Genomic DNA, 24,760 nt, shown 5'->3' with positions numbered 1-24,760 from the left:
ATTTCAATTGGGGCTGCAACTATTAGTCAATTTAATCCATGACTTTGTTAATAAAAATGGCCCCGGCAGAATGTTGTTGACATATGATGCCACTACAATACAAAGTAAATGGAGTTTAAATAGCTGTAAAATGCAGAAAGTTTTATAGATAGTATCATCACTATTGACCCTTGCAATACATCAACATCTCAAAAGTACGACTGTGTGATTTCTTCATTGTCCAGTTACAGTACAGCATATTTGTCTTTTGTTTCAATGGTGTAAGAAGACTTGATGCCAAAAAAAAAAATAACGCTTCCATATATCTCACTATGTATCTGACACTGTTTAAACCACCATATATTTGACCACCATATAAATCAGTTTGCCACATTATGTTCTGGACATGTAAAAAAAATCAAACTCCATTTTTATTCATTTTTATGCCACAGACAGGATTTTAGGAAATTATTTTTGAATTCCACATTAGAGTTGCAGACGACCTCCCCCCACCACCAAAGAACCTAATTGATTTCTGCATTAAGTATAATACTCTTTCATTCCCCACAGAAAGCTAGGGACACATCTCAGAAATTATTTTGCATGAATGAGACAGCTAGGTGAACTTCTGAGCTTTACGGTTTGAAGTTATTTATGCAGCGTTAATTCAATTCTAATAAGATTAAAACATTATGCTGACTGTCTCATGTGAAGTGAAGCCAGTGAAAATCCTTTTATTGAGCTGCAGTGGACCATGGCCTTGCTACTCCCTGAGCATGGAGGTAGAAGTTGGGTCATGAGTACGAGTTGGGGGTTTGAAAATTGAATTAATATAACCACCAGTCAACCTTTGAAGGGCTTACTGAAATCTGCTAATGGTTTTAGTCCATTACTTGACTTTTATGCTCTTCCCAGTGCTTGGTGTTTTCAGATGGCACATAGCAGGTTTAATCCCTCTGCATGGGTAATCCCCCAAAGACATCTGGATAAAAGAGAAAAGTTGATTCCCAGCTTTGCAAAGGACATATCCTGCATCATGCTCTCATATAAGTATAATAAAGCACACTGGAGGTCAAGCAAAAACTTTGACCATTAAATGAAAAGAACACTTTTTTTTATTAAACTGACCTAAATCAAATGTCACGACATAAAATCCTGTCAGATTATCCTCCATGAAGACACCCACCCCCGACGCAAACGCACACTTTCACAAAGGCACACGTTCACTAAAGGGGGTTGGGGGGGACTAGCAGGACAAGAACTAATCCGCACAGATTTAGTGTAGCAGAACAATTGCTTTTGTCACCCTGGATAATCAGCCCAGAGTACAGTTTATAAATTACAGTACACGAAATAAAAAACAAACAGGGCGACGGTGAGCGTGCAAATGAGAACAAATGCGTATACTGCAAGTGCATGAGTGAGAGCGTATAAAAATGGAACAATGATGTCAACCTGTTCAAAAGCCCGTCTGCAAACCTCAGAAAATTACTCTGTCTCATTCAGAAATGGTTTGTCACATACTCTACAGGGAAATAAGAGGTAATTTCTTTCTCTAACTTGGCCTACATATATAGATAAGTATCATTCACATTCCCTTCAGCCTCTATTATCCAGACAGTAATGAGCATGTCTGCCCAGTGGACACAATAAGGCCTAATCCATGACTGTTTACATTTGGGTGTTTGCTCAAAGCAAGCTAAATCAAGGGCCACTCCAGTAAAATGACAACAACAATGCTCTACTAAGTGATGATGTAACTGTCCTTGTGTATCAACCCTTATTCAGTGTTTTGCTAACTAAAGCAGCAGTTAGCATTTATTCTACTTTTTCACAACATTGGGAAAATATGCTTCTGGGGAATAGCTCACTTTGCTTTAGCATCTCACCCATGTCATTAAAATCAGCGATCTAGGACAGCGAGGATCAATTTAATTGCTGCAATACATTATTGACATGCAGAGCATGAATATATGTCTAGGGCTAGCATATATCAGCCTCAACTGTCAGCTGAATGTGAATATTTCTTCAAGTGATTAAAGGAAGAAAAGCCATTCCAGTTTATATTCTTGGCTGCATAAACAATTTGTATTTTATTTAGAAGATATTCTGTATTAAACCAACTTAATGACCATGAACGTGCTATGTTCTCTGGGGAACACACACTGTTGTTACAGTAATGCTAACCAAGTTACGAGTTTATTTCAGAGCAAAAAAACAATATAAAACACCAACTCCATCATCATTTTGTCTTTATTTTAAAGTAATGGTACAACGTTTACAGTGACTGCTCTTTCACTTCCATAAATTGGTGTTGACCTTGCTCCTTGTACTCATAAATAATGAGCCTTTGTAGCAGAATGACTAGGAAAAAAATCATTTTCAATGCTACTAATGGATCTTATTTTTTTGGCACAGCTCTTAAAGAGAAATCACAACTTGCTGAAATCAGTACGAGCAGTACAAACCAGATATCAGAAATTGGTCTACAGTCTATTATTTCAGCTCTGATCTCGATCACAAACTAAAGTATAAATATCACAGAAAATAATTATAAATCTTTTCATGGGATTTGCTGTGGGGAGGAGTCATCAGCTGAAGAATACCACTGCACACTGGAAACTGATAATCACCAGCTCATTATGGGACTCCTCGCTGACAGCCTGCTGGTAATTGAGATGGACACGACACAAGTGTAGTCGGCTTGGAGGGATCATAGATGAAGGAAATCAACTGCCAGAAACTAAAAGGCAGGTTTGGGATAATGAGGGTGGGTTAGTTTCAAAGACATAGTGCATTCTTTCTTCTTTTTATGCATTAATCCAATCACTCCATTAACTCTAGCCCAGTTAACCAGGATTAAGCAGAGAAAAATTAATTGTAATGTTTGCATGCATGGCACAGTAGTGTTAAAAGATATAAAAAACAATTGTACATGTAAGAAGAGAGACCCTCATGGTAGATTACCTTTCACAGTCTCATCTGCCACAAACCCAAACATCATTCCACTCCTTTTGGTTGACAGGTGGCCAGGTAAATGCATTTTACACAAGCTTGAAATGCTTGGCAGTCAAAACAATTGGGCAAATATCCAGAACTATGGATGAAAAATAGGTAAAATACATGCCAATGACCAGGCAGTGACATCTGAGCAAACATCCAACAGAGCTGAAAGTAATCATTTTTTAGATTTTTGGGAACATTAGATTTTGGTATTGACTTCTGTGACCTTATAGACACAGGTCACAGACAAACACACAAACGGATATGCACTCCACAATCTAGTGCAATGTTTTTTTTAAGGTCAGTTTTTATGTGTTTATTTAGAAAAGATTACTGTTTTTATGTGTTAATTCTAACTTTCATTTTAAATATTTGAAAATATATTTTTTTACTGCTGCCATTGTAAAAAAAGTTCACTAAAGAAATAATTTATTAGGGACAAGAATAAGCTCGAAGACCCCAATGATGAAGGAAAACCTTGGACTTGGTGTTCCCTCGCCCGGACGCGGGTCACCGGGGCCCCACTCTGGAGCCAGGCCTGGAGGGGGGGCACGATGGCGAGCGTCTGGTGGCCGGGCTTTTACCCATGGAGCCCGGCCGGGCTCAGCCCGAAGAGGAAACATGGGCCCCCCCTCCCATGGGCCCACCACCCGTGGGAGGGGCCAAAGGGGTCGGGTGCACTGTGTGATGGGTGGCGGCCAAGGGAGGGGACCCTGGCGGTCCGATCCTCGGTTGCAGAAACTGGCTCTTGGGACGTGGAATGTCACCTCTCTGGTGGGGAAGGAGCCGGAGCTAGTGCGTGAGGTCGAGAGGTTCCGGCTAGAAATAGTCGGTCTCACCTCGACGCATGGCTCTGGTTCTGGAACCAGTCTCCTTGAGAGGGGCTGGACATACTTCCACTCTGGAGTTGCCCAGGGAGAGAGACGTCGGGCAGGAGTGGGCATACTTGTTGCTCCCCATCTCGGCGCCTGTACGTTGGGGTTTACCCCGGTGAACGAGAGGGTAGCATCCCTCCGCCTACGGGTGGGGGGACGGGTTCTGACTGTCGTTTGTGCTTACGGGCCGAACGACAGTTCAGATTACCCACCCTTTTTGGAGTCCTTAGAGGGGGTACTGGAGAGTGCTCCTCCTGGGGACTCCCTTGTTCTGCTGGGGGACTTCAACGCTCACGTGGGCAACGACAGTGAGACCTGGAGGGGCGTGGTTGGGAGGAACGGCCCACCCGACCTGAACTCGAGCGGTGTTCTGTTGCTGGACTTCTGTGCTCGCCATGGATTGTCCATAACGAACACCATGTTCAAGCATAAGGGTGTCCATATGTGCACTTGGCACCAGGACACCCTAGGCCGCAGTTCGATGATCGACTTTGTCATCGTTTCATCGGATCTGCGGCCGTATGTCTTGGACACTCGGGTGAAGAGAGGTGCGGAGCTGTCCACTGACCACTACCTGGTGGTGAGTTGGCTCCGGTGGCGGGGGCGAAAGCCGGTCAGACCTGGCAGGCCCAAACGTGTTGTGAGGGTCTGCTGGGAACGTCTGGCGGAATCCCCTGTGAGACGGAGCTTTAACTCCCATCTCCGGCAAAACTTCGAACACGTCCCGGGGGAGGTGGGGGACATGGAGTCTGAGTGGACCGTGTTCCGTGCCTCAATTGTCGAGGCGGCCGATCGGAGCTGTGGCCGCAAGGTTGTCGGTGCCTGTCACGGCGGCAACCCTCGAACCCGTTGGTGGACACCTTCGGTGAGGGATGCCGTCAGGCTGAAGAAGGAGTCCTATCGAGCCTTTTTGGCCTGTGGGACTCCGGAAGCAGCTGATGGGTACCGGCGGGCGAAGCGGCATGCGGCTCGGGCGGTTGCTGAGGCAAAAACTCGGGTGTGGGAGGAGTTTGGAGAGGCCATGGAGAAAGACTTCCGCACGGCTTCGAGGCGATTCTGGTCCACCATCCGGCGTCTCAGGGGGGGGAAGCGGTGCAGCACCAACACTGTTTATAGTGGGGATGGTGTGCTGCTGACCTCTACTTGGGACGTTGTGGGCCGGTGGGCAGAGTACTTCGAAGACCTCCTCAATCCCACCAACATGCCTTCCACTGAGGAAGCGGAGCCTGGGGACTCTGGGTTGGGCTCTCCAATCTCTGGGGGCGAGGTCGCCGAGGTGGTTAAAAAGCTCCTCGGTGGCAAGGCCCCGGGGGTGGATGAGATCCGCCCGGAGTTCCTTAAGGCTCTGGATGTTGTAGGGTTGTGTTGGTTGACGCGACTCTGCAATATCGCATGGACATCGGGGGCAGTTCCCCTGGATTGGCAGACAGGGGTGGTGGTCCCCCTGTTCAAAAAGGGGGACCGGAGGGTGTGCTCCAATTATAGAGGGGTCACACTCTTAAGCCTCCCTGGCAAGGTCTATTCAGGTGTCCTGGAGAGGAGGGTCCGTCGGATAGTCGAACCTCGGATTCAGGAAGAGCAGTGTGGTTTTCGTCCTGGTCGTGGAACACTGGACCAGCTCTACACCCTCAGCAGGGTCCTGGAGGGTGCATGGGAGTTCGCCCAACCAGTCTACATGTGTTTTGTGGACTTGGAGAAGGCATTCGACCGTGTCCCTCGGGGAGCCCTGTGGGGGGTTCTCCGGGAGTATGGGGTACCGGGCCCTTTGATACGGGCTGTCAGGTCCCTGTATGACCGGTGTCAGAGTCTGGTCCGCATTGCCGGCAGTAAGTCGGGCTCGTTTCCGGTGAGAGTTGGACTCCGCCAGGGCTGAGCTTTGTCACCGATTCTGTTCATCACTTTCATGGACGGAATTTCTAGGCGCAGCCAAGGTGTTGAGGGGATCCGATTTGGTGGCCTCAGGATCTCATCTCTGCTTTTCGCAGACGATGTGGTCCTTTTGGCTTCATCAGATCGTGATCTGCAGCTCTCGCTGGATCGGTTCGCAGCCGAGTGTGAAGCGGCCGGGATGGGGATCAGTGCCTCCAAATCCGAGGCCATGGTCTTGAGCCGGAAAAGGGTAGAGTGCCTTCTCCGGGTCAGGGGGGGTGTCCTGCCCCAAGTGGAGGAGTTTAAGTATCTCGGGATCTTGTTCACGAATGGGGGAAGAAGGGAGCGGGAGATCGACAGGCGGATTGGCGCAGCGTCTGCTGTCAAGCGGGCGCTGTACCGGTCCGTCGTGGTGAAGAGAGAGCTGAGCCAAAAAGCGAAGCTCTCGATTTACCGGTCGATCTACGTTCCCACCCTCATCTATGGTCATGAGCTTTGGGTCATGACCGAAAGAACGAGATCGCGGATACAAGCGGCCGAAATGGGTTTTCTCCGTAGGGTGGCTGGGCTCTCCCTTAGAGATAGGGTGAGAAGCTCAGTCATCCGGGAGGGACTCAGAGTAGAGCCGCTGCTCCTTCACATCGAGAGGAGCCAGTTGAGGTGGCTTGGGCATCTGGTCAGGATGCCTCCTGGACGCCTCCCTGGTGAGGTGTTCCGGGCACGTCCCACCGGGAGGAGGCCCCGGGGAAGACCCAGGACACGCTGGAAGGACTATGTCTCTCGGCTGGCCTGGGAACGCCTCGGGATTCCCCCGGAGGAGCTGGAAGAAGTGGCTGGGGAGAGGGAAGTCTGGGCCTCCCTTCTGAAGCTGCTACCCCCGCGACCCGACCTCGGATAAGCGGAAGAAGATGGATGGATGGATGAATAAGCTCACAGTGCTTGCTCACAGAGACTATAATTAAAATGCATTCAGAATTTTAAACTAATTTCAATATCCAATAATAGAAAAGTTGATTCATCATTATTTCTGTGATTACAGAGCAAAACGTCTTCAAATTCTACAACTAAATTCAATTTGTTTACATTTTCTAAGCAAAATATTTTCCAGTTTTATTGAGCCAATTAATTTAGATGTAGCCTCAAACCAATGTCTTACTGTCACCGCTTTACTCGCCCCATCTGCTGCTTCAGACTGGGACAATTCTGTCTGAAACCCAGTTTTGCACATTTCTACACAAGTACTTAGGATTTCTTTTCAGATTCCTGTCGCTCACTTACAGGAATGCTGTCCGTATACTGACTGATGGGAGATCAACTGCAGCACCTATGGAAGAGCCAGGTGTAATAAAGCTCCTGAAGAAAACCATGAATATTTGTCCCAGCATTTATTCTCTCAATAAATTAATAACAGGAGATGGTGCTCAACATGGATGCATGCAATGTTTTATATTTACTCCATAAAGCTAAAAAAAAACAAACCAGTATTTCTTTTTATTATAAACCAATTTTATTTTTTTCTCTCAGGATACAAAGCAGATCAATAAGGCAAAGTGCAAATTAAAACTGCTTCATTTCAATTTAATTTATGGAAGTTGTGATGAGCAAATAAATATTGCACTAGGGACTTTGTCATAAAATAAATAAATACATGAAAATGTCTTCCATCTTGTGCTTTTTTTCATAATTATTAAAAGTACAGTTAAAAGCTTGGATTTTTAAAAGTGAGATTAAACTATCTTTTTTTAACCTTTATTAAGAGTTGTTTGTAAGTGTGGAGAGATCTGAATGCATAAAGTTACATTTTTCAAACTAACTCACTGAAAAGAGAAGACAGACACTATTTAGCTGTCAGGTCAATCTGAAATATCTTTCAGATTGCAAGAACAGCCAGTTCCCAAAAATGTTCCCAGGCAACAGTTAAATGAAGGTTATCATACAAATTCAGGCACAATTTTTGTTCTTTATTTCTTAGTTTATTTCTCTTTCCCTGAGATCCTTAAGGCCATCAGGCAAATTGACTTGAGATCTCGTAAGCCCATGCATTATATCAGCATTATTGACTGATATAGTGGATTTACACCTAAACATGGAGACAAATACAGTATTACTGTGAGCACTGTGGGGCGACTGTCACTCAGTGGGTAGTTGTTTTGCCATTTGGAAAGTTGTGGGTTTAATTTGAGCCTCCATGATGATCTGCCCCTGGGCAAGGCACTTAGCTCCAAGTTTTTTGCCAATTGCCGTATTGGTGTATGAATATGTTAGAGTGTGAATGGCTGATAGAGGTGATAGAGGCACTCGGTGTAAAGCACCGAGTGGTCCTTAAGAATGGACTTTCAACATTATAGCAGTGGAACACAACCTCATGCACCGAGCAGCAACTGCAAGTTCATATTGGAAGTGGGATGCGTACTAACGGTCATTTCCTTCCTACTGCCTAGATTCTCCTACTGTGATAAGTACTGGTTTTTACTGCAGGAGCTCCGCCACACAAACCTGCTCTTTAGTTTGATGTGAAAAAAGCACTATGTAAGGTAAAGAAGCCTGCCTTACAGCTATTTAAACTGAAATTAGTGTTGATCAACATGCTTTGACTTCCGTCTGTATTTGACTAAAAATCACAGCTTGAAGTGATTCTGGAGTGAAGAATAGTAACTTGTTCTATATAATGGTGCAAAGTCAACATTGCTGTGAATACAAATGTCGCCTGAAGTATTTCCATTTATCTTCCCCTGGAATAAATCCCTTGAAAACCCCATAATGATCACTTTTTTCCTCTTAATGAATAATTAAATTTTTCTTAAATTAATCTTGATTTAATTAAGGAATTAAAAGATACTTGTGGGGGCAGAGGAGTTGATTTGATTCAGCATATGTATGCTGAAGTGCTTTGAATATACTAGGAAGAGGTTTTTAACGCTGAACTGCATAACAAATAAAATGTATGTTCTCATTTCTTACATGTTGTTTGGAAGTACCAAAGAAATAGGATTATAAATCATTCCTACACCAAAACCCTGTGGCGTGTGCATATTTTGCGCTAATGATCTCCTCCCCATTTATCAAACTCCAAACAACTCTGTGGACGTAGAGTCAGATTACCACTAATTCTGACCTTGAAAGGAAAAGGCTACAAACAGATAACTGCTTTCATAAATCCAGGATAATGTGTCGACGACATCACATTAAGTCATAATCTCATCACCCATTCTAATTAATAGCCCTAACAACAGCTGTCTCACATTTCTCACTGCTGCACGAATCTATACTCGCTCGTTTCAATTCGTCATTGTTTTCCACGAGCTGCTGCCTCGAACATAAATGTGCTATAAATTTAATGGCAAAGACTCATCAAAGAGGGCGGAAACTAATGACTGGATGAATATAAATGAGCTTTTCAACAACGAAATACAGTCGTGTTTATTGCATCACAAGCAGACGTACTAAACCCAGATATGATATGCACATAAAACCCGTGCAACAGAGTCAACAATACCGCGTGCAAGAGGCTTTGTGTGGTTGTCAAGGAGACACTGAGCTGCACATTGATCCTCAAGGTTTAGTGATCAAAAAGGAGCTGGCTTCTGATAAGCATATTAAATCACATACAGGCATAGCTACAGTAATGACTACAACACAACCAAACACTCCAGCTCTTATCTAGATTTCACTGACTGAAGCAGCCTAATTGGTCCACAAAAATCAGTAAGAAAAAACATTTGGCATAGTCTTATGTTTGTCCTTTCATAGTCACAGTCGTACTCTACGTTTTACACACAGGTATTTTAGAAATCTACAGAAGCAAATAAATCAAAGAATAGTAAGCTGATGAGGTTAATTCACAACAAGGTAAATTGAGTCACACAGATTTATCTGAAGGCACACCTCAAAGACACTTCTTCCTTGTGCGGTATCATGGAGAAATAAAATAAAACAATATCCAGGAAATCGGGAAGAGACACGTATTTGGACATGAACATGTATGCTTCAACCCTGGAAAATATCTCTGAACTTCCAAAGGTAAAATGAACATTTACAGAAAAAAGTAAACCACCTTGAGAAGATGCAGGATGGTGCTGGCAGGTCCCATTGGGCTGAGGGGCCATACAGTGAGGAAGAAGCCATTACAGATATCCAAATATTACAGATTACAAATGAAACTGAGAAACAAAGATCTTAATTTTTGCATGTATGTACTATTTTCTGATGGAACTTAAATTGAAGTATTTGGCCATGATAACCATCAATACATTTTGGAAGGAAAAATAAGATAAATAAGCACAGTGATCCAAGAAATAAGACCACCTAATTCTATTTAAAAAGACAACAAAATCAATTATTTGGAGTGTTCATATCAAATCCTTGGTCTCAGTTTTAGTAAAAAAAATAAATAAACTGGATTTAAAGCTGAAAAGATGCATGTGAGCAAAGCAGCTTACAAAACAGCCTCGATTATTCCAGTTCTGTACGAAGAGATGGATCAAAATTCAATGTTTATATAGCTATGTGTATAAATGCAAAAGTAGAGCTACTAAATGTTACTGGAATTAATCTTAACACGTTTTTCAAATTCACAGCATCAATAAAGAAGCACTGTTATTCTTTGTCCTATCTTGTCAGCTGAATTTATAGAAAGAAGTCCTTTTGTGGAAATGATAGCTTTAGTTTATCTGTAGTCTTTCTTTCTATACACAATCATGTTTTGATGTAATGTATACGTTCAGACAGATGGAGCAGACGTGAACCTGTTGTGTGGGAGAGGAAGAGCGACTGAATCAAGATGCTTTCCAAAAATGTGTGATCCGATTTAAAGTTGCAAATAAAATCCATAATCTATAATCCTAACTGACCCAAAAGGAATAAAAAAAAGGGAAAAAGTTATTTCTCTTGGTATGCAGTGGATTACCACATGCACACTTCAGCTGTATTTTCCTGGATTATAGCAATCTTAAAACTAACAATTATAAAAGCTCCCCGAGCCAATAATGAAACAAACATCATCTTCAGAAGTTTGATTTAGACAGGTCTTCTGCGCATCATCATCACAGAGGAGCTCCGGTAAACAACAGTGTAAAACAGCAGTGCTCATTGCAGGTTTTGTTGGCAGAGACATGCTCTTTAGCACAGATTATAAGATTACATTAAAGCCAAAACAAAGGGACAAAACTTGATCAGCTTCCCATAAATGATCGAGGCCCTTGCCAAGAGCAGACTGTGAAACCAGATGAGTGAAAGGTCAGGCTGGTGTCTCACAAATCTGAAAGGCGGAACAATGTCTCTGCAGTTTCCACTTGATATCTTAAGGTACAAATTTGTTATCTTGTGTTATGAGTATTAAATACACACAGAGCGGGTAAGAAGGCACACATTCACACCTTTCCTGCTGTGTAAATCCTTACTTGTCACTTTGAGTATCAGGTAAACTAATCTCTGACTTGGAAAATGTAAAATGTTTGATATCACAATAATTAAGTAAGATGGAGAATTTTTATCACAGCTATTACTTTTCCCGCTAGAAATGTAAACAGTCTCAGGCACAATTAATATAATAGATTTTAGTCACTCATCAAAATGCTGATTGCTTATTGTCTAGGCTATTTTAAGTTTTCTGGACATTATTCTTATTTAGTAGTAGAAAATTAAACTTTTTTTCAATGAGTTAGATTGATTAATTTACCTGACAAAACCCAACAAATTTTAAACCAGGTTTAGACACAAATACCTCTTATAGAGGCAGAACTTTTATCCTCCACTATTTAACACTATTGTTAAGAACAAATAGTCTTTTGAATGAAAGTTTGCTGAAAGTTTGTATGAGCTCTAGGGTTGCCTATTATTAACTTTTTCATTGATTAAGGCAGTGGTTTTATTTTACAATCTTGCTGGTTTCACTGTTAAAAAAACAACAAAATAAACAAAAACAAAAGGTGGTGATGGTGGGGGATGCAGGGACTGGCCAACATAAAAAAGGTTAAGACATAAAAAATAATTAGTTTCCCCAAAGTCAATCAGCTAGTCAATTAGGTAACTTTATTTGGTCATCAATGACCCTTGATTACTATAAGCATTTCAGTGACAGAATATGTTGCTGGAGGTTAGTAAACTTAGTTCAACTTTTTGAGTTACTTATTAGGGAAAACCAAGTAATGGGCTAAACAGTTAGACAATCTTGTCAGACGCTCCAGAGATTCACAATATCAGTAGGGCATAGACTTTCTCATAACCTCCATAATTTGATAAAATACAAACTTGAAAGCAGCAAAAAAAATTGGATCTTTAGAATAAATGCAGCTAAAGAGATTTAGAGAAACAGCCATGGGATTCTGTCTTTTAACTAGATAATGCAAATTCGTTTTCCTTCATGTGGGAAATGAGTTTCTCAAGAGGTGCAGCTGGTAAAGGAATCAGATAAGACAAAGATACTATGGGAGTATCTAACTCTTCCATGACTCGATTAGCATTCTGATGAGCATAATGCCATTTTGAAAGAGAGTGAGGTAATTCCAAGCATGAGACATTCAAATGACTCTGAGTCATTGCTGGAGTGAAAATACATATTGTCTCTGATTAAAACAGCTGAATGGTTTTATAAAACCATTTTCTGAAATATTCTATAACCGTATTATGAACAACTTGGATTCCTGTCTCAACTTGGATAATAATTTAGCAATGTGAGGCCATAAAGCTTTAATAACTCTAGCAGAGCACCTTTGGCAGATGATAGATATTCACATCATAGTTGTGCAACCAAGAAATCTGCAGCAAATATGTCTTTCCATTATGCCAATCTGGACCAAAATTACACCTTGTTGAATCTATGCCAGGATGAATTATTAGAATTTCAATAGAAAAAGCGGGCCAGCCCAGTACTGAGAATGTGTTTCAGTAAGGTTCGATAGATACAAAATAATTAAAAACTCCAGTAAATATGACATTATACAAATAGAGCAAAAAGACAAAGTTTAATTTTCTCAATTGCATGGTGTTTTCACAAAAAAACAGAGGTTAAAGCAAGTGATTTTGTGTATAGTCATTTGTTCATTTTGGTATTGTTCACTAGCTTTTCTGATCATAATTCTACAATCAGTACTTAAATACATATATTGCCATTATGAATTTCTTTGTTCTTCACATCATAGAAGCTGATATGAAGAGATAACAAACAGTGTGCAGGTCAAGAACCTATGCATAGTTGCAGAACTAAAGGGGGTGAGGCTAATAACTTGTAAAATTCACTTGAGCAACATTTATAAGAAATATCAGGTATTTCCACCCTATTTGAATAAAACCTGTTACAGTCCTAATACTGACTGTCCAAATGCCCTTTAAATGATGCACTTTAAATAAAACTTGTTATTGTCCATTCTTAAGAAGTTATCTCCAGTTCCTGATTAATGTCTTGCTCAGATGAGATAGAGACCAGAAGATCCTGCAGTGTTTTTGTTCTGTACACACGTCTAGAAATAACAGCCTAGAAAGTCACCCTTGTTCCCCACTTCTGTATCACTCCTAAAGCTCTCTTTCGTTATCAATTTGTGGCTTCAATTTGTCACTTCCTCCCAAGGTAGATCAGGCATTTATGGACGGATCAATTTTAACCCCCAATCTATTTGTGAGGGTTTTAATAGGTTTTATCTATTAAAGACATTTTAGTTGATGAAATTAAAGTATGTTTTTTACAGAGGCTAATAAGAGGAGTTATTGGTGCCTTGCAGAGTACTCAGTTTTTTTTTTCCTACAGAAAGTGCTTCTGGCTCAATGCATCTCTGTTTAGTTGTGCTTGTATCTGAAAAGAGCCACTGATAGAGCTATTCCTGCATTAATTTCAGGAATAGCTTTGTCCCAGACCTGACAAATGACCAGTCACACTGATCACAGTTCAGTGTGGAGTTTCTTTCTAGTGGAGAAGAAGTGGGTTTTCTCCACTGTCAGCACATCGATGAATTTTAAGAAGTGTTGCAAAGTCAACAAGATACAGATACAATCTGATCCACTTCATTAAGCATAACTGTTTACCAGTTGTAATTATTTAATTAACTCCATCTGTCTGCATGGCATTACAATTTTAATCAAATCAAACTGTATCGTTTTTATCATTGAGTTGCTTTGGAATAACTTGAATTAAATGGGAGTCTACGTAATTATGTATCAACTGAACCCATTTGTCTTATAAAGCACATTGATATGAAATTAGTTGTGAATTGGTACTGAACAATTCAGCTGAATTGAACTGACCTTTAATAAAAGTAGTTAGACACAAGTTTGAGGCCTAGGAACCAAAATAGAAAATCCAGTACAACACTGTTTGAGGGAACTGGCTTTCATCGTAGTTAGAGGAGTATAAAAGTCTTTACTGAAACCTTTTTGCAGATTCCGAAAAAAGTAGAAGGGGTGTAAAAAAAAAAGTATTTACAAGATCTTTGAAAATCTAACATAACCTATATGCAAGAAGAAAACATTTGTGTTTACGCATACGTAAATAAACAAAGACTTATTTTCTCTAAACATGTTTGTGTTGGTTCCATGCATTTATGACGTCAACTGTAAGCAGAAAGCAAAATGTCAGGAAGGTTTGCATTAGTCAGCAGATGCAGTAGACCACCTCATTAGTCACTCTGACACCCTCTTCTGGCCCTGGCTTTATTGATGAGACCAAGCTCAACAGCTACCCCTCTCTTAACACACACAAACACAGACGCTGATCCTCCTCTAAAAGCAACAGGAGACTGATTCAGTAGCTCAGGTGGAGAGGCCAGTGCTGTGTATGGGCTAGGAGCTGCTGCGTGTCCAGAAAATTAACATCCAACAGAGCAGAAAATGTCTACGGTTTAACGGATGTTTGTTTGCAGGTGGAGTGCACAGGCAATCCAGAAACAAACATTTCCACAACAACAGATTTGTGCAGGTTGTGAATGGCAGGGCATGGTCATAGGGTTCCAAGTGTGTCACGGCAATGAGCTCAGAGCCGTTTATGGCCTCAATGACTCTGACATTTAGCAGGATGCTGCAATTTATCAGCTTCTCAGTCTGACTCAAAAACAAACACACACAAAGTCATTTAAAGCATTAGGCCCAATAGTTTTACACCCCATAACTTTGTTTGTGTGCATTGTTAGATGAATGCTGTTTGAGTCGATGCCCTTATAAAAATAGCTTGCAGAATTTTATGATGAAAACTAATCAATGTATCATAAATGCTCAGAATCTTCTCCCTATAGCACTCAATCAATGACAATCAACGGTTTTTAAACAGGATACAATAACAACCTGAATGCTGCATATTGATCAGTCATTTACTTAGTAAATGGCAGCATTTCTGCTTTTTTAAATCTGTTAGTACCAATAATCCTAACTGCCAGTAATCTCAAAGCAAATATTTGATTCATTTTGAATAGAGCGCAGTTATGTGCTTCACATTTATAGCCTTAACCTCAAGGCACTTTATCTCCACCCAACAAAGAGTAAGTCTATTTGCGGGACGTAGTTAAAGTAAGTAGGAGTGCTCTCCACATGCAGAGTCACTGTTTCAGTTGATCCTGGAAGTGTATTGCTGCTAACCACAGGGGGAGTTAGAGACAGCAGTAATACCATAATCTGTTTCTCCATCGCCTCTAATGTTTTGTTTTAGTAAGGCGCTTTCAACTTCCTCTTTTTCTCCACATTTCTCCATGTTTCTTTTCTCAGTGATGTTTTGAAGTCTGAGCAGTGGCACAGTCATTACTGAAAGAGAATATCTTGATGGCTGCTCTTCCCAGAAGAGTAGTCAAGAAACAAAAAAAAAAAAAAGAAAAAGAAAAGATGTATGGAGAAAAAAGTGTTATTTCTCTGCAGTTATTATATGAAATGTCTAGAAGAGATACTTTGGAGAGAGTGGACCTGCTTTCTGAAGCGCTTGCAGGTTTTAAGCCCATAGAATCAGACGTTTCAAGTTAAGCCGTAATCAAACATTTACCCACACAGCTTATAATAGAAATGGATCCATTTCCAGATTCATTTGCCAAGTCTCATAAACATGCATACATGCACACACACACAGCAAATCACAACCAGATAAAAGACATGTGTGCTCTTACCCGAGCGTTGTCATAGTAACGATGGTGTACCAAAAGGAGGCTGGGATGCTGGTGAATTTGCTGGAGGTTGAACCCTTCTCTGCGTAGAACATGACAGTGGCAAAGATAATTATGGCCATGGTGAGGGAGAAGAGCAGGAACCCCAGCTCCGAGGCACAGCTCTTCAGCGTGTAGCCCAGGATGCGCAGGCCCTGCGAGTGACGGGAGAACTTAAAGATACGGAACACCCGGAAAACCCGCAGCGTCACAAAAGCCCCGCTCACGTCCTCATTGTCAGTCATCACCAGCCCGATGTAATAGGGTAGGATGGCCACCACATCAATGATGCTCATGACAGATCTCATGAAGCGGTAGCGGTTGGGCGCAGCGAACAGGCGCATCAGGTACTCCACCGTGAAGATCATCACGCAGGCAGTGTCCATGCAGAAAAAGGCCACAGTGTAGCGCTCGCCACATGGTACTTCCTTCATGTTGGGCACTGAGCCGCAGGGCACTGTCTCTACCACGTTGGTGAGGACAGAAACAGCAATGAAGAAACCAGTGACATAGTAGAAGACCAGAGCCATCGTGGAAGTGTGAGGGTTCTCAAATGCACGCCACATGGTTTCCCTGAATGTCATGTTGGGCAGCTTGGCATCTTTGTTGTCCTCCTGGTCATCCATGAGGCGTTCTGCATTCTCTCTCTTCCTGTCCTTGTACTCTTCATAGCAGCAGTCCCCAATGATCTCTGGGACAATGCCAAAGAAAGCTAGCTCCTCATCATAAGAGGAGATGCACTCATATCGTGGATAGTGGAGCTTGCCAGTGCGGTAGAAGTTAAGCACACTGCGAAACACATCAGGGTCACGGTCAAAGAAGTATTCTTTGGTGTCCTCGTTGAAGAAGAACTCCTTCTCCGAGCTGCCGAGCAGCGTGTCCGGATAGCGGTCCAGGGTGTTCCTCCAGGTCTGGAAGCGCCGTCCACTGACATTGAGGATTATGAGCTCGTCCTGCCTCTTGTTCTTTTCAGTGGGGGCGACCGGCATGGGCAAATTGGCCACAGGCATCCAGCCGATCGCCGCTGCCCGAGCAAACGGAAGCCATGCCGCTACTCCCGCTGCCATGATGGTTTCGGCTCGGGGCGCAGGGGGAAACAGGTCAAACACCTTCACAACCAGCTTGACTTCAGCTTCTTCACCATCTGTGATAAAAACATGGAAGAAATCAATGAGGGTTGGAATCACTTACTTAAACAATAATGTTTCAACTTTCATGGGGGGGAGGGGGAATTTTGATATTTTGATATTAAAGTAACAGAGATATTACAATATAAACAAAATCACAAGCTAGTTAGGAAAACAAACAACACATACAACATTTTAATCATTTATTTTAATATGAAATTAGTTATTTAAGGAGTGACAGAAATGAAGTTCATCATTAACTAGATGAAAGCTACATTCTTAGACACAGTTTTGATTAGCACAGTGGGTTTCAGTGCAGAGACAGATTGCACCTTCAATAAGAATCATCTCCCTTCACTTCAAGGTTATCTTTCTCTTCTCCTTCCTGTAGAGCTGCAATAAGAGAGAACCTCCTCAGGTTATAATTAACTGCATCTCACTGATAAATGAATGCAAAATGAAAAGCAAATTAAATTACTAAATTGGCTTTTTTTTTTCGTATCTCTAAAACTTTGACTTTGTTGAAGGTCTTTTTCGGGGTAGATCAAAAACCTGTTGATTTCCAGCTCAAAGAAGTAGAGAGAGCAGAAGATGCAGCTTAAATGTTAAGATCAAACAAACTATTTAATGAACATTAAATGAAACCACATTAATTTCACACCCGGAATGTTAACAATTATAAACTGCGCTTCTGAATCTGCCGGTGCAATGAGCCAAAGAGACACAGAGAAGATGGAGAGTAATATCTTCTTGTTTGCGGATGAATGTTGACCGCTTTCGGTCAGTCAGGCTCAAAACTCACCGATTCAAAATTCTCCATCCAAAGAAACACGACCGCCTCTCCGAACTGTTAAGTTTCAACCAGCTAGGGTTTTTTTTTTAAAAATGACTGAATACGTGTCTGGAAAAAAAAAAGATGGTAGAGAAGTTATTAAGCTAAAAGAAGGACATTTCTACTTAGAAGGGAAGGAAAGCGGAAAAGTAGCGTTGAGCAACGTACCACAGTCGTTTTCTATCAGTTTCCATGATGCGGGAGGAAAAACGATGAGCGGAGTCCGCCGTGAGGACCGCGTTACCTTGGCTTTTCGGGATGAGTGGTAGGAAGAGACGGAGGAGGAGGAGGAGCGCCCTTCCTCTCTCTCCTCCCACCTCTCTCTCCCTTTCTGCGCAGGGTAGGTTTGTGAACCTAACTACAGTTGTTTCAGGAAATATATTACTAAGTTGTTGTTTTTTTTTTTTGGTCATAATCCTTTGGACATTTTAGCTTTTCTGTTTTAGTCTTTATTGTTTTCAGATATCAGTTCATTTCCTGTCTTGGTTCAGTTATTCTTCTCCTTTCGTTTGCTTGCTTGTTTTGTTAAGGCTCCTATATGGCCTAGTCGGCATACTGTGGAATATTTTTAATTTAGCAGTGGCACTGAAACTGATAACAGGTGATGAGAAGATGGGTGGGGCCAAATACAGAGCAATGGTGGATAAAACTCAGTTAGAGACTGTAAAAGACTTGAGACATTTTAGGAGGTTAACTTTCCAGGAGGAAAGCAACGTTAAGAATATAACTAAAGAATGGCTTGGATGAAATCATATGTTTGTTTTAGAATGGCTCAGTCAATATGCAAATCTAACTCCAATTGGAAAGCTTTGACATTGCTTATGAATGGCTGTTTGTAGAATTCCAGCAAAATATAGGAACATTTTCTATTGTGGAAAGCTAGTAAACACATGTTCTAAAAGGTCTTACGGTTTTTAGTGTAAATTAATGTTTTCTACAAGTTATTAACTAAGAGTGATGTATACATATCACATACAGTATATGCATTACCTGGCGTTGGTACGTGACATAAAATTCCAATAAAAAGCATTCAATTTGTGTCCGTAATGAAAATAAAAGTCAAACGGTTGCATACAAAATTATAAATTAATGTGATGATGTCAGCCTTTCTTATTGACGTACACAGCACTTTGGTTACCTCTGTTTTTTAAACCACTTTATAAAGAAATAAATGAATGAATGTGCAAACCACTGTAAACAAAGGTGAATTATGTACATACATATACGTTGCTGGTTCAAACCCCTGCTCTATCTGTCTAAGTCATTTTGTCCTTAAGCAAGACACCTGTGTAAGGACACAAGTCCTGCATAGAAATAATTTCTATGACCTTGCCTTCTGGCAGTGGTCAGAGGGCCCAGTGGCACCAGTGGATGGTAGCCTCACTTCTGTCAGATTGTCCCAGTGATTTGCACAGTGTAGTAGGCACCATCAATGTGCGAATGGGGCAATGACTGAATGTAGCTTAAAGAGCTTTGGGTTCCTCTGGACTAGATAAAGTGCTATACAAGTACAGGCCTTTAGCCAATTACCTTAATTAATATTCAGATGCAGTTGATATTAATGTCTGCATTCCCAAATTAATTGGAGCTTTGCAAAGCAATATGCAGTCCTAATTGAGTCAACAGGGATCCTACCAGAATATCAATAGCGAACAACTTACATACAGACTGCAGCGAAATCATTTTGGTCACAGAAATGCATGTGGTCCATATGAAAAATCAGTACTACTGTCCAAACTATATTTTCACCATAAAATCACTGGTTTTTAGACCAATGTTTGAAAATGACAAATTGCAAGTCATTGTTACTTAGACACTCAATAACACGCATTCCCTTGCCCACATAAACTCAGACACTCTTGTTTATGCTTCTGTGGTCCTCTATAGCTATCCTCAGAGGCAGCTTTTTCTTCTTTTCTTTCGACTCAATCTAGTCCCTGACCGTAAACTGCCCTTTTGCAAAAATAGAAAATGGACAAAAAATTACTCTTCCTTGTGAAAAATATATCAACTCGTTAAACTCAAACTAGATGTCACAAGAGGAGGAGTTGAAAATGTACAAACACAATGATCACTCATCAAACACATTAGGTCACATACAGGACAGACATTGGCCTTTGCAAAAAAACTCTAAGAGGTTCCAATAGCTTAAATGTCACAGAATAACAAGGTGGGCTGTATTTTACGGTCAACTGCCCCCTGTAATTATCTGTAGACTCTAAGGGGACATTAAAATCGTAACTCCTTTGTGCATTTTTATGTACAAGAAACAGGTGTGTTCAGTGGAAAATACAAAAAGGTCTTAGAAGAGGTCTGAGAAACAGAGTTTTCTATGATGCAGTTGATAGCACTATCACTTTACAATAAGCAACATTCCTGTATGAATGTCAGATAGGAGGTCTTTCTTTGAGCAGTTAGCATGTTTATTTTTATTTTTTCTATATTTGGGTTCCCTTCACAGTTTTAAAAAACAAGTGGAGAGGTGATTTTAAATTGACCATAGGTGTGAGTGTGAATTCTCATGACTTTTTTTAGAAGTTGAATGAACTCCTACATTGTAAAGGAGACACATTATTTCAGCTTAGGGAAGTTATTTAATGTACAGCTGACCCTTCATTATTTTCCACATTATAAAGTTCATAGCATAAACTGCTTGTCGACACTGCATTGTTAATGCTACATTTGATCCATTTAGCAATCCTTGCAAACAGTTTACATCACAGACCTATTCTGCTTCTGTTGCCATCATCTGCCCTTTTTGTTAAGCTTTACATGTCTCTTTAAGCTTTACAGGTATTGAGACAGCTCCACCGTATTGCCAAAAGTATTCAGTCACCAACTAAAGCCATTTTAGGGAGGCGTTCCAAACATACCAATAGTTACGGTTGTATAAAATCATGTATCCAGACATAATAACTGCTTCTACAATATCAAGTTGCCAGGAGAACACGGCTTGCCTGGGGATTAAAATGCAGGTGTGTTTTTCAAGTGTTGAGCCTAGAATTAATGTAAACAGGGTTCTGAGTACATCAGCATACCAAGACATGTTGAATAATTTGGTACTTAAAACTCTATTGCAACAGGGAATGGTCCTCTTGCTGCTACAGTGCAACAGCAAGTAAACCATCTTGCAAGATCTACACAGAACACATTTTGGATGAATTAGTTAATCCTGCAAGCGAGGCAGTCTTGTCCAACGTTGGAGTCTGGCCACACAAATGCAGTTCTAGAAGAGTGGTAAATCATTTCTATGAATACATTCCTAAACCTCAAGGAAAGCCTTCTCATGAAAGCCAAAGCTATTAGAACTTTAACGGCAGTTCTGACATCATGTAAAACCTGATGGATTAAGAACTGGATGCCACTCACTCACCTTCATAATACACAATATGTGTAAAGACAGCGAGAAAATATTTTTGGCAAGATAGTGTGTGTCTGCAGACTGAGAGTTAACCTGCCACAGCTTGGCTGGTTATCACTCTTGTTTATACCATTGGAATCCTTTCAGATTCCAATGTAATGTCTTGGTATTATTCTAGGAAAAAAGTAAAATGCATTAGTTTGACCTGAATGTGTATTTCAGGACCAACATGTAAAGTGAGTGTGAGTCTGTACTAAAACAATCATTCATGTTTTTATTTTAATGTACCCCTTAAACCTGGAAATAAATGTATTAAGATTATTTCATATTAGGATTTTATGAAAGGTCTCCTGATATTTCTGAGCCTGATCCAAGTTCAAACCCTTATGAAACTGTTTCCATGCTGGGAATAACTGAAGAATGATTCAGTCTAATGTGAACATTGGCCAACTGCTATTGCTACACCATTTTCCATCTTATTGGTCCAAGAGATAATTTTAATTTGTACATTTATTTTTGACTCAACCAAAGAATCTCAGAGTTTATCCTCAGTGAGGTATGAGCCTCCTTAACCAACAAAGTTTTGATAATCCCATCAACTCCTACTATGCAGTGCTTTGACTTTCAAGAAGCAACTTCTCATACATTTCTTTCAAAGAACCAGAAACTTAAAGTAGAATGTAAGACTCAGGTGATTTCAAACTTTTATTTTTTTTAGTAATAAACACACACACACCCTGACACAGATATATAAAACACACATTCAGAGTTTTTGGTATAACACACACCTCTCAGGCTTTATCCTAAAGGGTTTTGTTTTGACATTTCCCTCGTTTTATATAAATGCTTTTTGCTGACTTCTTGAGATCAATTATTCATGAATAGCCTTTTACTGTTTACCTAATCCCCATTAGATGTCTAAAATCTTCTTTTGGGGATTAATTCAGTGACTGTGATAGAGTTTATCTATGGTTTGCCAAATACTGATTTGACAGCCCTTCTGTCTAATGTTAAGCAAGACAGGTAACAACAGGGGAAGTTGAAGATGATCTCCTGGCCACTATCCAGCAGACAAAGGGACCAAGACAATAGGTCCTGCACTTATTCCGAACCTTTAAAATGTCATAATTTTGTTTACGTATACCAGGAATCAGAGTAGGAACAAGTTTTGTGCAAAAGAAGGCTGTTTCTCAGTCAGCATATTATCATGTACTGTATGTCTTAGGTGAGCTGCAGTAAGTACAACAGGGTGACTATATTTTAATTTCCAAAAAATAGGACGCTTGGCCCAGTCCAGAAATAATTCAATAAAACATTCAACATTGGTATGGGCCAAATGTTGTCATTTTTAAGCATATGGGATAGAAATGAACCAATCATACAAACTAGTCTGGATTAATAAAAGTCTATATAGAAAACTGACCTGTAATAATAAAAGCTCATTCTTTAAGTCGATCCTGACAAAAATTACGCAAAAGTTTGAAATTATTTTTGATGTAATAACAAAAACAAAAAGCAGGAGTCTGAACACAACTTTATGACTAAATCTGGGTAATATACTCAAAACCAGAAACTACGTATTTTAGATTACTTTACACACTGTGGAGCATAAATTTAAAATTTTAGTTAGGTAATAACATTTTAAGAGGATAACATTTTCACACCAAAATTAAACATCTCAGCAGAACAGAAGGTTATACGACATCCTTTCTTTCTTTGGAAGAAGTAGACAGGAAAGAAAAATAACTGGAGTTACTGTCGTTTCAAACACTTCTGACATTTCAGCAGAAACATACACTTTGCACCAGCTTCATGTCACCCCAACACCTTTGCTGTACATTGAACAGACACAGTTTTCCCTTAATCTTTCACAGTCAGAGTTGAACAGAGAGCGAGAGAGACACAGCCTGTGTCTACAGAGTGTAGGTTTCAGTGCATTACACGAACAGGCACATTCATACCACAGCTTTTACTTTACAAGGTTAGGAATGAGACCACATGATTTCCTTTTCTCTGGCAGAACTTTAGTATCTTCCAGTGAATGCCACAATCTAATCTTCCCATGCAGATGGACAATAATATTCCTTTCATGTCACCATCAAAAGGTTTAACGTCGAAACAAATCAGTGTAAATCTAGACTATGCTTTTTACATTTACATTAAAGTTTAAGGACTGTGTAAGTGGTTCAATCTTTACTTATCCCACATATATAGAGTTGAAACCAGTCATACATTCACTGAAAAAAAAAACATATATATTTTTTCCTCACTGTCTGAAGCTAAATTGGATGAAACTTATCTTATTATAGGCCAGTTAGAATCACTACAATTATTTGCTAAATGACAACAAACATTTTATCTTTTCAATTTTCTTCAAATTCAGATGTTTACGTGCATTTGTTCAGCATTTTGCATAAGTCACAATCAAACCTTTATACAATGATTTAATTGTCTATTTCTGATTTAACTTGCCATGTGCATGCACAAAATATAATTCTTTTCTCTCTAGATTTTGGTTGGCCACCTTAATCTTCACTTTTAGTTCCTCCTGTATTTGTGCTGGATCTTAAAGATTTCAAGGAACGATTAATTAGGTGTATTCAGTCGTCTTCTCTGCACCAATGTTCCTTGTACATATGCAAAATCCATCAAGCTACTTAATCAAGGAGCACACAAATCATTTTGCAGATGTTTGACTAATGGAAATCCATCAAAATAAGACAGAAAAGAGTGATTCAGGTCACTGATTGTGTATGTGACACCTAACTGAGCGAAAGAATTAAAAAAAAAACACTGCAAGCTACTTTTTGCATAATCAAATTAATCTCTCTTCAAGGATGTCATCTTCCCTTTTCATTGGTATGAAGAGTGTGGGAACTTTCTTGAATGATGATTGCTTAAGTAGTTGGGACTGCAGTGCATCTTAATGCCTGCTGATGATGAGAAGTAATTACTGAAGGTTAATAAGGTTGTACAGCACTAATCAAGTTTGTTGGTGCTTCCTTGGCTTTTATTAAGAAAGGGAGTGAGGAAAGATGGATGGAACGCAAATTCTGCAATAAAGTGCAAGAGAACAACACATAAAAGATTGCTATTTTCAGGGGCATTTCAGATGTGCTTAGCAGCTGTTTTATATACGCTAAAATCCAGGAAGGAAAAGTTTTTACTTTTACAAAAAGTCACAGTCTGAGCCAGACTTTAATTGTATTATATTAAGTCCATTCACAGCCTGTAAGATTTGAAGCGAGGATCTTGTCAACAATGCATTATACACATTTTATTGTTTAATTTCTCTCATTAAAAATACTGTAAATTGGCAAAATCCTCTCAGATTCTGACTAAAATAACAATATTTTATTTTTTATAACAATGAAATATATTTTATCGTTGATTCTTCTTTTGGATGTGACATTTTCATTTTGTTTAACAGATTGTACAAAGACATTAAAAACTTTTGTATACTTTTCGTGCTTTCTATGGCCCCAATTATTGAGCAGTTACATTTTAAGCTCTTCTGCTTGTTCAATAATGACAGAAAAGGGCTTGAATAACACAAAGAGCAATGCAGAAGTCATTTTGTCAACAACACTGCTCCTATGTATTTT

General features: G+C 40.2%; 1 protein-coding gene across 2 annotated transcripts in view; it reads right to left on the bottom strand.

The window, feature by feature from the left end:
- kcnd3 (potassium voltage-gated channel, Shal-related subfamily, member 3) overlaps positions 1-18,061 on the bottom strand; it is a 118,680-nt gene extending 100,619 nt beyond the window's left edge. Inside the window, exons 1-3 of one of the 2 annotated variants that reach the window (XM_028021630.1) lie at positions 17,963-18,061; positions 17,765-17,863; positions 15,800-16,979 (exon numbers count right to left, since the gene is read on the bottom strand). In XM_028021630.1, coding sequence (XP_027877431.1) covers positions 15,800-16,902 — 1,103 coding nt within the window. In that variant the 5' untranslated portion in view covers positions 16,903-16,979; positions 17,765-17,863; positions 17,963-18,061. The remainder of the gene's footprint in view (positions 1-15,799; positions 16,980-17,764; positions 17,864-17,962) is intronic. The other variant, XM_028021638.1, reaches the window with a different exon arrangement.
- Positions 18,062-24,760: the final 6,699 nt, after the last annotated feature.

This window comes from Xiphophorus couchianus, chromosome 1, assembly GCF_001444195.1.
Source record: "Xiphophorus couchianus chromosome 1, X_couchianus-1.0, whole genome shotgun sequence".
NCBI lineage: Eukaryota > Metazoa > Chordata > Actinopteri > Cyprinodontiformes > Poeciliidae > Xiphophorus > Xiphophorus couchianus.
This window is presented reverse-complemented; position numbering and strand designations above follow the sequence as displayed.